General features: G+C 35.6%; 1 protein-coding gene across 6 annotated transcripts in view; it reads right to left on the reverse strand.

The window, feature by feature from the left end:
- The window catches only part of NPAS3 (neuronal PAS domain protein 3), a 605,283-nt gene that overhangs the window by 166,190 nt on the left and 422,770 nt on the right, over positions 1 to 16,323 (reverse strand). For all 6 annotated transcript variants that reach the window (XM_048306927.1, XM_048306925.1, XM_048306924.1 and 3 more), the window contains one exon: positions 15,797 to 15,886. In XM_048306927.1, the coding sequence (XP_048162884.1) occupies positions 15,797 to 15,886 (90 nt within the window). The remainder of the gene's footprint in view (positions 1 to 15,796; positions 15,887 to 16,323) is intronic.

The following is a 16,323-nucleotide window of genomic DNA, read 5'->3' on the forward strand; positions in this document are numbered from 1 at the left end:
TGAAATTCATTGCTGAGGTAGATCCTTTATCTCAAATGGAGGTACATCAAGAAGAGCTGTGTGTGCCATACTGGAAGGTATAAATCACACCATAATACTATTAAGTAAAATCTTGAAAAGAGTTACAAACAACCTAGTACATGCATCAGCAGAGAAGAGTGAGAAACAACATGCCATGCAGCTTCCAAACTCATGTATCTGTGAGAGAAAAAGCCATCTCTATAGAAAATGAACTGGTGCTATCATTCCTTTTCTACATTTCCATTCAGCTGTGCTTATGCATCAATTAGTTTTGCCTTACTCCTGCTACTTTCAGTTGTGCCTGTGTCTTACACATGACTGCAGGTATCAGGAAAGATAAGACCAGCATTTCAGATTTCCCTCATGGCCGTAGCCCTGGTTTCATTTATTCACAAGATGAACAGCAGCATATGATTTCTGGAACTCAATTAGCCTATCTCTGTTCCCCAGCTCTCACCACACAGAGTCACTTTGAACACCTTGTCTAGGATTCCAGAAGGAGATCATGCCATAGAGCAATGGTCTTTGAAGGGAACTCCCACACTTTTTAACTCATAATAAATGCTTACTGTTCTTGGAGCCAAAGGAGCAAATGGGAAGCGAGTGTTTATATTTTGGACCACTGATAGTTTGCTTAATCTAGGTTATTTCTGCTCAAGAACTGTGTCAAGCCCCTATACAGTGAGGAAACCTCTTATAACTTTATGGATAAAATCAAGTGTATTCAATTCAAATATACTGTATAGTATAAATTTCACATATGCTAACATAAATTTCAATTTCCTGAAGGGAGAGGCTCCACAGTTGACTCTTTCCAAGTTGTGTGTATATTGCACTGATAATCAAGTTTCTATTTTGGTAATGAGTTGGTTTGTAAACACACATTTACATTGGGATATGTCTATTTCTCAGTTGTGTACCCTTGCATACTACTTCTGGGACATCTACAGAAACACCAAAACCTTCCTTGTTTAAAGCAAAGATGCCAATTTTAAAATGTCATGCCCTATCACAGCTGAGGCCTCAATGTTCAAATATGCTGAGCTTTCAATTCAATATGAAATCTGCTGTTCTCCTGGCATGGGCCCAACAAGAGACTGATGGGTTTTGACACATTCTTCCCTGGTTTGTTTGTTTCCTGGGCAGGAGCTGTTGTTTAACACCAATCATTATTTTAGATGTTTAGTTACGTTTCTAAAATTCAGACTGTGCATACCTATATTTTAAATATATACAATATAAAAAATCAATTAAACATTGAGATCCATGTCCTACTTTTATAAGCACATGTAATTTCACACTTTTGAGCAACCAAATGATAAAGCAGACGCACACAACCTACGCATCAATTTTGGGTGTTTATAGAGGTAAACAGGGTATAAAGAAAAAAAATAGTAACACACAATATCAGTACTTTTTCACTACTGAAATTCAAGCATTGCTACTAAATGCATTTGGTCATAATTTTCCTCTCCAGAAATTTTGATTTTGCTTTGTTTTTGGTGAGATTGACACTGATTTTAATGAGAGTTCCTACAGTTCAAAAATCCAAGCCCAAATCCCTCAAAGATTTAACTGATTAGATTTATCATTTGTTTCACAGCTTTTAGTGAGAATTCTTGTGTTTGTGTTTCCAGGATCCGAGCCTTTGTTATGACATATTAATCCCTTCTTCTGCTCATACTCTATTTTCCTATTTTGTTATGATTTATCTATCCTTTCTTCTACTCATACTTTTTTTATTTCAAGTTCAACTTGCAGCACTACCTTTTGTTACTGTTGTTTTAACACTTATCTGTCAGAAAACTGTTTTCAGTTCCTTGTCACATTGTCAAATTTACCACTATTTAGAAATTTTTACAGGACACACATCTGTTTCAGACTGAATAATTTAGAAAATTTCAGCTGAGGCTCAGTCTAGACACAACAGCATTTTTTTTTTTTGCTCACGTTAAAGCAGTAAGATTTTTTTGAGCACTCATCACATTCCCATTTCTATTACAAAATGGATCTGAAACTGGCAGATGGATTTGCCTTTATACCAGCAAGAGGCTATTTGCCATTCCAATAAAAGAACACTGAGATTTGTCCGAGTCATATGCCACTGAGCAAGCAACCACTGCTTAAATAGATCAATACAAACCTTCATTCTATTTACTTCTACAATCTACAATGCCCTATGCTTATGATCGGGGCCAAGGGTGTGATCTGTACAGTGACTCATGTGATTAATATATTGGCGTGATTTTGCAGCTGCAGAATAGGAGCCAAATAAGAGACAGACACCTAACCAAAGCTGTGCATTTCTGTACTCCTTTTTTGCTCTTGGATCCTGTAAGACATGAATAACTAGACAGCCTGATTGCCTATATCTGGCATGCAGTCTCAGAGTTGTGATGGGAGCATGTGCTACTGCCACGCATAAGTGTGTGAGAGGGGCCAAATGAATATAAAGGTCTGTCTAGAGGGATTTCAGTTTCCATGGCCAAATCTCATTAGATTCCATTCTTTGTAAACAGATTCCAGCCTTCAACAGTTAACAGCACTAACCACACTGCACCTTCCCCTCCAGTAAAATTAAGTGTGCTTCCTCCTACCATAGCTCTCAAGGACAGCCATGACCCAAAATCAGAAAGCAAACGTATGTGCTCAGGGTTGTAAGGCTGCAGCTGCACACTCTTTACCTCCTACTAATGTGGGACAGTGTAGGACAGAGGTAAAGGGCTTTTCAGTACAACTTCAAGATTCCTCTTTCAAGAATGCAACCATACAGATTCATTCCCAGAGATGTATTATACATAAATATATATGCGTGCATACTCCTAGCTATAAAGCCAGTATTCTCTGTAAGGCATCCTGCATTTTGTCATTATACTAGAGCATTTTTCAACACAACTAACAGAATATATATAAAAAAGAAAACTTAAAAGTTTGCCCATCTGCATTTGTTTTCATTGGTGGTAGGGGGATGGCTAATCATCGATGTAGCATTTGTAAAAGGGCAACAACTTTTATGACTGAATTTTGAAAGGTGAAAAATATTCATCCCTTGTAATCTTCCTTTCCATTGTGAAATGAGGTTCTCATAGTCACCAATCTCGTTAAAACTGTGTCTGCTTAGCATTAGCAAGGAATAAAAGGGTAAGAAATGAGGTGTCTATGAGAACTATAGCTATTGACATCATTGACCTATAAATACGTCCTCTTCAAGCTGATATACAGCAATTCATTATCCCTGTTTTGATATAATTGCTATTACTGAAAGCCCTTTGCTTTTAAGTGTTAATACAATTGCAGTTCATTTTTCAGATAATCTGCCAAAAAGAAAAAACCAATTTCTAAATATTTGATCATAAAAGTTGTCCCCAGCTTTTACAGATAATTTAGTCAAATAATATCAGATAATCTTAGAGCAGATTTAACAGGAAATTGCTAGGGACTCCATCTAAGCAGCATCCATTTGCACTTATATAAATGTACTGAATGTGTAGGAAGACTTTGACAGCTTGCCATATGTGATTTCATTCTGTAGCCTACCTACTTTACCATCAAAAGTTATATCCTTTGAAGCATTGCCAGAATTACTTTAGCCCAGTAGATATGCTAGATGTGCCCTTTAAAAGCCATATCATTTCCTTTCGACTCTGACTAGTTCAATGTAGCATCTGCTCAACTAAATTCCTTTGAAGGTTAAAACCAAAAAAACCCCTGTACTACAGCTCACTAAGATGTCCAGTGTTGAATGAAGACCATGGATGCAAGAGAATAAATACGACTTAAATGAGACTATAAAAGAGAATCAGAAAATTATCAGCTATCATGGGCATATTATACACACAGAGAATAAATATTTGCATTTCAGGATATGTGTTTTATTTAAAATAAAAATAAACCCTGATTTTTTTTACTTCCAATACATTATGGTGATTGTTTATATGCAAATTCTGTTATTGCTGTGACATGGATGTTAATGCCATAATAAAGAATATCACACATCAACAACTTGATTCAAAATAGCAAATATAGGTATGAATGTATAATCTCCTTTAAAATCTTTGGGTTTTAGTTATTTTAAAAGACATGGCGCTATTTTCACAGCACCTTCCCAGCTGCTCTAGATGATAATGAAGGGATGGGCCATATCATCTAGTATTGCAATGAAGCTGTGACATTTTAGAAATATTTTCAGTTTACCTTCTTTAATTTCTACAAATGCTATTTAAAATTGAAGACTGGTGTTTTTAGAGGTGAATGGATTCCAGAATGACATGATTTTCTTGGTTGCTAAATTGAAAATGTTCCAAAACATATTAAAATGGTAGTGTCCTTTTGTAGTCCTTTCGAAACCCTACAATGTCAATTTTAATTAACGAGCTGTAAAAGTTACATTTATATATCTGGGGTTTTTTTTCCAGTTTTACTTATTATTCTTATTATTTCACAAGAATTTGCACCCTCATTAGGGAGGTTGCAGACTTTGCTAATCTGCAGCGATTTATCACAAAAGCATCAGGAGAATGCAGACTGGACTGTGTCAGATCTAGTCACATCACTGTCCAAATTAGGCACAGCACTAACGTGCTTATACCAGTTGAATAGCTCCTAACCACTTAGAATGGAAAAAACATAATTTGTTTTGCATCTGTCTGTTGAAGAGACCTTCCATCAGACACATAAGCTCTTTCTTCGCAGTCACAAGTGTACATAAACCTAGAGGAATGTAGTGATATCAAAAAAGAAGAGGAGAATAGAACAAGTATTAAGGAACCTACTTTGATTTAGCCAGACAAAACATCTGGAATAAGTTCAATTTGAAGTGTAAAAAATTCTTTCTGCAGACACATTTTTGCCAAAAAGCAGGAAAGATAAATCCTTACATTCACGATGAGCATGAAAGAGAAAGAAGCCCACCTCTAGAAACTGGAATTTGCTTATGTGCATTTCAGTGATTGAATAATTTTCTATTAAAAATTCTTCCCCTGAACTGCCTTCTGTTGGGAAGGCATTGTACACTCAAGCAACAATATATCAAAACTTGATTTGGGAGCCAACAAGGAAGACAGACTGAATCAGAAGAAGATAGGAAACAGATGATAAAAATATCATAATGTCCACCCCTCCCAAACATGCAACTAATAAAATGTATACCTTTTCCACTACATTTTTTTAGCCAACCACTCTGATCCTGAAGATTGTTGTCTTCGGAATGCATCTTTCTCAGTGGTTAGACACTAGCTCATCTGCACACAAGGTTGCAGTAAATAAGGTATATAGCAATTACAATTAATGCAGGAATCCTCTAAAATGCCTTAACATAATGTTGATTCAGGTTAACTGAATCTGAATATATAAAATTGGAGACAGGACAAAGAAACTGAGCTATCATATGACTAAAATGTTTTAAAAGTTGCAAGCAAACTATAACAAATAAAAAACAAAAAAGAGAAATCACTGCCACTCTTATTCAAAGTAGTAGTTGCTTACAGGGACAGAGGGATTGCTCATTAACTTACAGAATATATCTTCATTCCTAATGTAAAATAACAAACATATTGGCAATATAGAGTAAAATGAGAACCATTCAAAAATCTGTGAAGTCTCTTCATTGCCTTACAGGCTGTGGATCAGACTCATGTCATGTCAAGAGAAACAAACGTAGGAGGGAAAGCTACTGTTTCTCCAACTGAATTAATGAATTTTAGAAAAGGAAGCATCTCTTCCTACAAACTTTAAGTCATGACTCATACCTGATGCCTCAATATATAGAAGACATCCATTTACAATTTTCATCATATCTTTCTTATGCATACATTATGGAAGTTCAATAAGAATACATGGATAGATCCATTGTTATTCAAGGAATCTCAGGAATGCATACAGCTTTGTATTTACCACTTCTGCATGAATAAGTGCTGTCCCAAATGAGACATCTTTCTGAAACCCAGTATGAAAAGGTATAGACTATGCCTAACTGTAACAGTTACATCCTAATACAGCAGCACACGGCCTAGAAAATACTTGTCCAAAAGACCCAAAGACAGGATCTTAAACATGAAATAATTAATATAGGTAATAATTCTGTCATACATTTTATTAGTATAAGCCCAGATTTATTAACACAAAGGCTTTAAAAGTTATCTGGAATACAGTATGAGCAGAATACACCATATTCGTTTATAGATCCATGTGATCCTGTTCAAATAGAGAAATAAGACAGTATTTCCCCTTTATATTTTACTGTTACCAAACCTTATAATATTATTGCCAATCAGGTGGTTTGATTGTAGCTTCAAAGGCCTTTCTGTAGAATCATGATATTCCCAAAAAGTCTCAGACAACTCCTACATATTAAAGTACATTTTTAGCATTCATGTAGCTAATGGAAAAAGAGCACTTGAAAATACAAAGTCACAAAGGGTGCAAAACCCTCAGAATGTTAATAAGTCCTTTAAAATATTATTTTAATAAATCTTGAGTAACTTGGAACCAAGTTACTCACTCTTTGAGCTGATGCTGGGCTGTGAGTTCTAAATATCAAAGGTTAGCAAAATTTAGGTTGTTTGTTGAGGAAGAAGCAGCATGTCTCCTCATGAGGAAGAGTAGAGGCAGTGTGCTGTGTTTTTCTGTCTTCCCCTTCCTGCCTGCTCACACTAGAGACGTATTTCTTTTGTCTGTCCACTCATACTAATCTGATTCCCCATCCCTCCAATATATGCATGTGCCTCCTACCTCTAAAGGGAAGATAAGTCGTGCTCTTAGACATGTCTCCTCACTGTTGAAGGCAGTCATTTTCTTTCTCACCTTTCTGCCCTGAATTTCAAACTCTGGGCAAAGGAAGTTTATCACTTCACTCTGTTGCCACATCTGAACTCTTGTCTGGGAAAAATGAATGCCTAGTTTTCTACTACCTCATCAGGTGGTCAGTAGAAGTACCCCTCTGCTGCATAGCTGTTTTTGGCTATGCCAGCACTGCTAGAGCATGCTGAGTGATAGGATGGGATGTCAGATTTCGGTGGCATAGCTTGTAAAATGGTGGTGAACTGGTTCTTCTGTGGATTCATCTGCAGAGGATCCTTCTGTGGGAGTGCCATGAGAATGACAAGTAAACATCATCCATGTGGAGCTGAGTTACTCAGGATGAATGCAGGCAGTTCTGAAGGTATGAGCAGAGAGAACTTTTAATGTGAATGTTGTTAAGGAACTCAGCTGAGCAAGTAAGATAAAGTACTGGCTCACAGGAAGCCTGACAAGTTTTCTGCTGCTCTTTTTCCCTGTCCCCTAAATGCAGAAAGCAACCTGGGAGCATTCCCTTTTGATCTGTGACTTAAGCAGGAAGCTTCTGTCAGTTGCTGTGCAATTGGAAGCACAGACGGAGGAGGTCTCAGATGGCATCCTGGTTCAAATGCCAGAAGGCAATACAGGGAAACATGGGGTTAAAAAGCTAAAGCAGCATAGGTCTATCTTAATGGTGAAGGTGAACAGGGAGTGACAAAAGAATATAGATTAACACTGGAAGGGTAATAGCACATGGACATGATTGTCTTGAATTTCCATTACAAACCTCGGGGATTAAGCAAGATTAGCCTCTGACTTCGGAGGTTCTCTTGGCTAGATCCCATCTGCAGTGAAGACACTCTCCACAGAATTTGGAATGCTTCTGTTCTCTTACCAATTCTCTCTTCCCAGAGTGGTATTACTCTGTTAACTCTGACTGAACACAGAGCAAGTACAGCCCTGACCAAGGCTGTAAAAATACATGATGTTGGCAAAAGCAGATTAAGACATATTTCCTATCCCTTTCCCGAGCTGCTTGTTCCTGATCTTGTGCTTTCATATGCAACCCCTTAGTTGGACTGGTGGAACTGTCAGTGGGGATTTGCAGCTGAAAATATCACTGAACTGAATTTAAAGTATTTTTTTTATATTTCATTTTTGCAGCATTATTTTTTAGCCTAGAATCATTCAGTGATTGTGATTTTAATATATATGGGCACTGTTTTATTCCTTTCATAGCCTTAAGCCAACCCTTGAGCATCTGTGGATTGACCCACCCCTCTCAAGTGCTTGGAAAGGAAGTTCTGTCACGTGAACCCATACTGCTTCTCTGCTACAAATCTTGAATTATTTCATACAATGGAAAATATTTGAGTTGTGATTTTCTCTTGCCCTGACTTGAATACAGATGTAAAAGAAAATCAAAGTTTATAATCAGTGCATTGTAAAAGCAATGAAAGTCATGTTTTCTTACTATTGCTATTTCTTATTAATTAATTACAATTTATTTATTTTTAGAAATGAAATTTTCATCCATCACCAGCAGAATGACTTTTTGAACTTACTCTTAAAAGGTAGAGTTTTTTCTCCTCATCTCTAATGTGCCTGAAAAGCATGGAAAATATCTTTAGGGCAAATTTGAATGTTCCTCACCTGTATCTGGGTTTTTCCCCCCCAGTTATTCTACAGCCATTTGTTTTTAGAATATTCTCCAACTTCTACAAAAATACATTGAAAAGCAATGCAAAGAAGATACCAAAGTACTCTGTAGCTAATTTGGATAATATGAATCTTAATTCAGGAAAACTTTTCGTATTTGCTTTAATAGGAAAGAGAAACATAAAATACCTAAATTGTCTTACTCATTTCCCCCAGATATTTTTATTAAAATAATCTGAAACCACTGAATCCATCAGGAGGCAAATGGTCTGACTGCTAATATTTTCAGTCTTATTCAGTACTGGAAAGAGTTAAAAATTGCAATGAAAATACCTTATCAAATGCTTTCCTTTTTTTTTTTTTTTCCTTTAACAGCAAATGCTAGAAATTATTAAGTGACATAAAAAGTCTTCAGCCTTTAAGTGTTAAACCAATAAGGCTATATTTTATTGCATGGAGAATCTGTGATTCATTTTAACCAGTGAATCCCTTCTGCATAAAGACTTTCAATGTTTCAGTCTCAATGGCTGGTAAAATATGTTCAAAAGAATAAATAAGGGAAACATGATTCTCATGTAAAATGACATTCTGGATTCCTTTAGTGAACTCAACGGAGAGCTATATTCAGTGGAGCCTGTAAGACAATACTGTTGGCAGTATTTAAACACACTGTAAAAGAATAAGCAAAACAGTGTGATCAGTAACAATAAGTTAATTTCAATAAAAAAAATCATTAAAGCGTCACCATGTATTGCATTTGGACTCACTACAAAGTGACAGTCAGCGGATTATTCCACAGATTTCTAATGCTGAAAATTCTGATGGCATTTACTAGCATAACCTTTCAACTCTGAGCACATCAATAGAAGCAGACAGTGGTTTGAAATATGATTCCTTGCAGATAGCATATCCTCATTCATCTGACTGTGGTGCTCTGTGCTCCATTGCACAAACAGCGGCTCACCCACTTCTGAGAGGACACTAATAAAAAAGGCATCAATTTTCAGCTCTAGTACTACTGTGATCTCTTTATATGTTCGACATCCAACATTAAATTAAAATGCTGTTATAAATCCTACTTTCTGAATCTGGAATGAGTGTTGGGTTTTTGTCGCATGAGACTGCAGCAAATCTTGTCAAAAGCAAGGAAGCACGTCTTGTTCACTCAGAATTAATGTTGTGGATGAAAGAAGGAGGTAAAAGAGGTTGAATACGGTGAACTGTGGGTGTCAAAGGCAGTGGGTAAAGCAGTTTTGGGGTACCAAATAGAGCATAACATTTGCTGCTTTCAACAGATTCCTAGTCAGTAATTGTAATTAACAATTACTAACTGCACATGAAAAATAGTTTGTTCATTATATAAAGCACTTTCAAAAATCCTGCAAATTTTAAAATGCTGTTAGTCATCACAGTTTGGGCAATATATTCCTCTGTGCAAGACAAAACCAGTTTGGTAATAACCAGATAAAACAGGCTAAGTGTTTTGGACCACTTCATGACCATACAGTGAAGGTTGTTACAGAGTGTCTATGCAAAATTATGCATATTGATGTTGATGTTCAGGACTTCTGTCAGGTTGTCATTTGCACTTGAGTTGTCTTAAAAGTTCTTGGGTTGGGATAGGGATTTAAAAAAAAACAAACAACAACATAGAGAAAAAAATTATTAGGCACTGATATGAAATACTGTGAGGATGGCAAAAATAAAGCTGTGAACAGTGAGGGTGAGAAAGAAAGCAGGTGGGATATTTCTGCTATGTAGAAGAGCGCCATACATTTTGGAGTCTTTCAACTGTGTCTGATAACCTCTAATGGCAGGTATCCTTTCTCCTTTAAGAGCTAAGCTAAACTACACTGAGAAGGCAATAATGGCTTCAGCAAAGATACTGTGTCTATAGATATTTTCTCTGTTCAGTTCATTCATAATTATGAAGAAAAGAAACAAGCTTGCCTTTTTGGGGGTGGGGGAGTGCCTTCAAGAGTGGTTCAATATCTGGATCGAACAGAGGAACTTTTTCCCCCTAAGGATCCTGCCTGAAGAAACCTTGACATGCACAAAGTCAGAACCTAGACAAAGTTGCCCTGGTGAGAACGATAAGGTCACCCGTGGGATTGCTGAGATTATCTCTGTCAAGCACTTGGACAGCATGCAGTCAAATGATGCATCATGCAGTCATTTTCGGGGGGGAAAAATCAATTTCTTCAGCAGGTCGCTATTTGCTTTTCAAAGTGCCCTTGTAGGCCTTCACCATCAAGCATTTATCAATTTAAATGTTGTAAATTGATAATGTGCCACTGTGCCTTGTACTGTTTCTGAATTATTTTGATGCTTATATTTTCTTACTGCTCTCAAAATCCTCAGAGCTTCTCTATTTCAATAGAACTCCTCCCTTGTTCACTTCTTTTAGCATAAAACACAACAGTAAATTAATATTCTTACAATGAATGTTAAGGAAAAAAAAAATTAAAGCCCCACATGATCAACACAGAATTTCCCAGGCTTTTATTTGCTATTTTTAAATGGGAAAAACTATTAAAAATTATCAGTGCTAGTGTACCAATTTACTAAATGAGCACAAACGATCATTTTATGTAGAAGTATCTAAATTCAGAACACTAAAATAATGACAATGTCACAAAAAGAAAAAAAAAAGGCAAGTTCTTTTCTCAATTGGTTATTGCCTAGTTTTGCTTTAAAAAAATTACAGTTCCTGGATTTTGTTATTTTTTGCTTTATTATTATTCTTATTATTTTGTTAATGGTATAGGAAGAAAATAAGGTAGAATTTATAGAATCAGCACAAGTGTCAAGATTGCTCTATATTATTTTTTAAGCAAACAGAGCACAAAAGCAATCCTTTAACCATCTACTAACCTCAACTTGATTTGCATTGAAAAACAGGTAGAGCATAGTAGTTGAGGTTTGTGCTTTGTAAAAGCAAAAGAAATACATGGCAGTTGCAAAGCATTCTTAACCTCCAGTGATTTATTGGCCCTCAGCCAAGTTATCAGGGGAATCTAATTCTTCTTTATTATTCAAATAAACCACATTTGGCACCATGGTTCCTTTTCAGAATAGCTTCACAAATAGAATGAGTACTGTCATTTATTTGACCTTGTACTTGTGTGCTGTAGCTATAATTTTATTTGCCATTTCATAGAACAAATGCACAGAAAGCCAAAATAAGGAGATAGGTTATGCTGCTGGTAACAGAGTACACATGTAATATACCTGTTGGTTTTGCCTGCTTTATTTTCAAAAGGATAAATTCTCAAACTTTTATTCTTGTTTTCTTCCTGTTTCGTCTGTATCATCTATCTCTTATTATGCCAGCAGCTGCACTGTTCATTTTTAGTGAGCTCTCTTTTCAACAGGCCAATCTGCAAACCTGCTCTGTGGCCTGGACAAGAAGGAGCAAAGGTAGGAAATCTTTTACTTTAAGATGTGGACCTCACGGGCAGGAAACAATGGATACTATCCTTGCTGAGTACAACTGTTGTAAGAGATGATTAAGAACTTGTTTCCTGAAAGCAAAAGCATCCTATACAGATTATAAGCTCATAATATTTTCTATTGAACCTGAAACATCGTATGTCAGACAATTTTATCCTTTCTGGATAACACATTTTTATTCTATCTGGTTCTCGATAGATTCTTCTCCCTATTTGTTACTATTTATGTTTCAGCATATGTTTGGTCTAAGTTTCAAACACAGAGACTTTTCAAGAGAATTGAAATCTCTTAGGGAAGCACTCATACTGACTTCTAACTGCTGGAAGGAGGGATTTGAATGTCTCTTCAGTGCTTAGCCATTTTCTTTTGAAATCTCATGCCATTTCTAAAAGGAAATCCGGGACTGAAGATTCCAAAGATGGCAGTTACCCTGATATCAAAAAATTACCAACTGACTTGGAAAATGACTAGATATGTAAGAAGAACAAACTGTATTACATCACTACAGAGATCCAGTGTAAAAAGATGCTTGTATTGGCTACACCATCACAGTCATGTTGTCCAACCCAGAGAAGAAATCCTGGCCATACTGTACATTTCTAGACGTTTCTGGGTCTTTCAACAAATACTACAGTTCATGAAAGAACTGGAAAGTATGTTGAACTATTTCAGCTTGCCTCAAGTATAACTGAGCTATGACAATTAACATAGACTTAAGTCAATTTACTGGGAGATTGTTGGTCCATTTTTGTTGCTTTGACCTTTACCTTCTCTCACTCATTATTTTCAGCTAACTGTCTTTTCCTAAACTTTGAAATGCATCTCTCTTCTCTGAAATGGCTCTAATTGCAATTCCATGGTGTGGTCTAAAACATACATCTGCCAAACTAGCTTAAAATTCTTGGTTAGCATTAGCAGGAAGAAAAATTATTCAAAAAAATTATTCAAAATATATATGTTGATGGGTGTCTACATGACAGTTATATTCATTGCAATGTCAAAAGGATATTTATTACAGTTTTTGTTTACTGTTCAAATATACTGTTACTTTTGCCAGGGGTAACTTTATTATTATCATTTCCAGGCTACCTTCCAAGATACTGTTTTATCAGATTTGTTTACTATTAGTCCTGCAGCTATCTTAGAACATCAGCATCCATTTGTTTTGCACCACTGGCTCTAAACGTTCGGAAAAGAGTAAAATTGACTACCATAACTGTTTTCACCTGCTGAGATTCAATACAAGAACTGTTTTCCTTTAACTAGGAGACATGAGATTTTGCTTTGCAAATAAAAATATGTATTTTACATTATTTCCATGCATACTAGTTGAAAAAAAAACCTGCAGCAAACAAGGATGAATTCTTAGAGAAATTATTTGACTAGAAAGTAAGACTCCGAAGTCAGCACTTGATGATGATATTTCAAATAATATTGTACACCATAATGCCTTTAAGTGCTACACTGCCTGGAGGTTCTATACAAATATATACTTTTGGAGTATCAGCATAGGCTACATCAATGTTTACTTGCAGTGAAAAAAATACAACACCACATATATCACATAGCACCAACCCAGAAATTCAGAATTCACAAGTATTTTAAGTTTGGTGTGGTGAAAACTGTAGCATTTCCAAGTATAGTTTGAGAAATGTTTCTATGGGTAGACTTGCTGATATTTTTATCAACAAATAAGCTTTGACTAGTGATTTAGTAGGAAGTAGCTACAGCACTTCTTTTGAAATTATTAAGAGACTAGCTATATAATGCTGTACCAAGAGAACAATATATCAAAAATATATAAATACCAGAGGCCTGAGAAATACAAAATGTCTCCATAAAGGCAGAAGAGAAGAAAAGGAAAAGCATCAGATATTTTAGTAGATCTCAGTAGATTTAATTTATTATTCTATAAAAAACCACAGTACTGGTTCTGATTTTTGGTAATTTTTCCATCAGTACTTTCAGCGGTGAACTCACAGAAATATTTGCCCTGATATATCAAATACTCTAACATGCAAAGAAAATTGCTTCATTTATCTGAACTCTTTCTCAAAATGCATATGGATCAAGATGAAGTGCAAAGTCTTAACAACATGATGTGAGTTCAGAGTAAGTAGAGATTTATCAACTCTATAGCTTGAAAGGCAGTGGCAGAAAATGCTTTTAACAAGAGACTAACATAGGGTTAAAGCCAAATTTTTCTTGAACAGATGATATTTCAGATGGCCACACTATTCCAGATGCATCAATTTCCTTGAAAATCCAATCCATATATGTGCATATGCTGTGCTGGCAGGAGGACTGACTGAAATGGCCAAAACCCAAGAGCTAATATTCTTTTGGCCAGAATAATGCAATTATTATTTTCCTAGCTATCAGTCTAAGCATACAGAGCCATCTGTTATGCAAAGCAAACATACACATCTCAATTACAGAAAATGCAGTTGCCTTGACAGAATTTGGATTACACCACTAACCAGGGCTGTAAAATTTGTTTTAAGCTAGTGTATAATGGATGCCTTTCAGGAGTTTCCTAATTAGCATTTACCTGCTTAAACTAATTATCCATCCTTCTTCTTTACTGGCTTATTAAACTTTGTTGGATACTATGCATAAACCAGATTAATATGAACATAAGACAATAATAAACATTAAAGTTCCAATTCTTTGCTGTATTAGCAACATGGTGGTGCGCCGATTTCAAAATGTGAGATTCTTGATACTAACTCCCAAACAGATTAAGTCAGGGATTAAAGTCTATTACAAAACGAGGGACTTTAATGAGAGACAAGAATACTGATATGAGCTAGAAACAGCTCTTGTTTCCATTTCTATCATGGGTTTGCCAAAGCCAGCACAAAATAACAATTACTGAACTTATTACAGCCAATCGCTTGCGTGTTCTTTGAGGACTTAATGAGCCTCTATTCGTATTCTCACCAGATAATATTTAAAATTAGTCTTTTTTTGTCAGCAAATATTAAAATTTCCCATTTAATTGTTGGTGGGGTACAGCAAAACTGACAGTAAGTAGCCTATGCTAACTAAGCATTGCTTCCTCATAGCTGTGTGGGTCCTAATTTAAAGTAGCTAAAATAAGTATTATTTCAGTTTTTCTTTTCCTTCTCAGGGTGACTGCAGCAGAAGTAGATGGTCCCACTCTGAAAATCATCATGCAAAATATTTCTGCTTCATTTCTAAGTGGAAGCAGAATGAAGCTATCCATCCTAAACATTTCTGAATGCTGCAGGATTAGGAATAAGCATTAACAACCAACTTTTGCCCCTCTTCTCTCCTGGCTTTTAATCTTTGAAAAACAGTCGTCAGCAATTATATGAAAAAAAAAATCCCAAACCACAACCCCCCCAAATTATGATATTTTATAAATTCATCTTTTCATATTAGTGAGCATTTATGAAAGCATCAAAATGTGTCCTTGTTGGAACCCTCCCTGCAAGACATTTTAATGGTCTCTTTCAGCATTTCTTGACTCCAAATGACTCTCTGTCATCGTGTCAGCTCCCTGGATAATGCAGGGTACTCCATAAACATCCAGTAATAGGACACAAGGGAAGTACTATTAGAGTGTCCCTTTCCTATCAGGTATAGAGGTTTAAAGTTCAAAACAACAGAGAAAAGAAACTTCATTTGTTCTCAATAAATTAATAATGATCCTTTGTGGCAAAAAGTTTTCATACACATCTCAATGTTCAATACTGATAGACAATTTTTAGTTATGTCTCAGGATGAACAGGATGCAACTTTAAACAGCTAATTCAATGATCCACGCAAAATACAGAAACCAAATTATTATTTCCTTAAGAATGATAAACAGAAGAATGCATCATAACACAGTTATGTTCTAGAATTGAAAGCATGTACTTACTTGGGACAGGCCTAAATAGATGGAGACAGTTTCTGAAATGTACAAAAATTTTCCTTCTTGATTTAGTGCAAATACAAATCCATCCAGGGACTACAGCGTAAGAAGAAAAAAAGAAGTGAATAGATTAATAAAAAATTCCAAACTACAAATAGAAATAGATTCAAACAGAGGCATCACAGAATAAATTGAGGAAAATATTCTGACTTTTATGAGAGTGGTTTTAATTTGAATCCTTAAGACAATTCCTTTATATTCTGTCTACATATTAATAAACAGCATATGAGTATATTAAGTTCAAGTTGATGAGTATGTTACTAAATTAATTTACTGCCATGCTTATATCTGTCATATACTGTATAACATTTATCTCATTTGTTTTATAGAAGAAATATACAAAAATAAAATGCTCTTTTTTTCATGAAGAAATAAATAAGGACAACAAATAACCTCCCAATTGAATGGTGTATATAAAAAAATCACCTCTCATTCTTCAGAATCGGAGCAGAGAATTTCCATTTCCAAAAACT

Source organism: Corvus hawaiiensis, chromosome 6 (genome assembly GCF_020740725.1).
Source record: "Corvus hawaiiensis isolate bCorHaw1 chromosome 6, bCorHaw1.pri.cur, whole genome shotgun sequence".
NCBI lineage: Eukaryota > Metazoa > Chordata > Aves > Passeriformes > Corvidae > Corvus > Corvus hawaiiensis.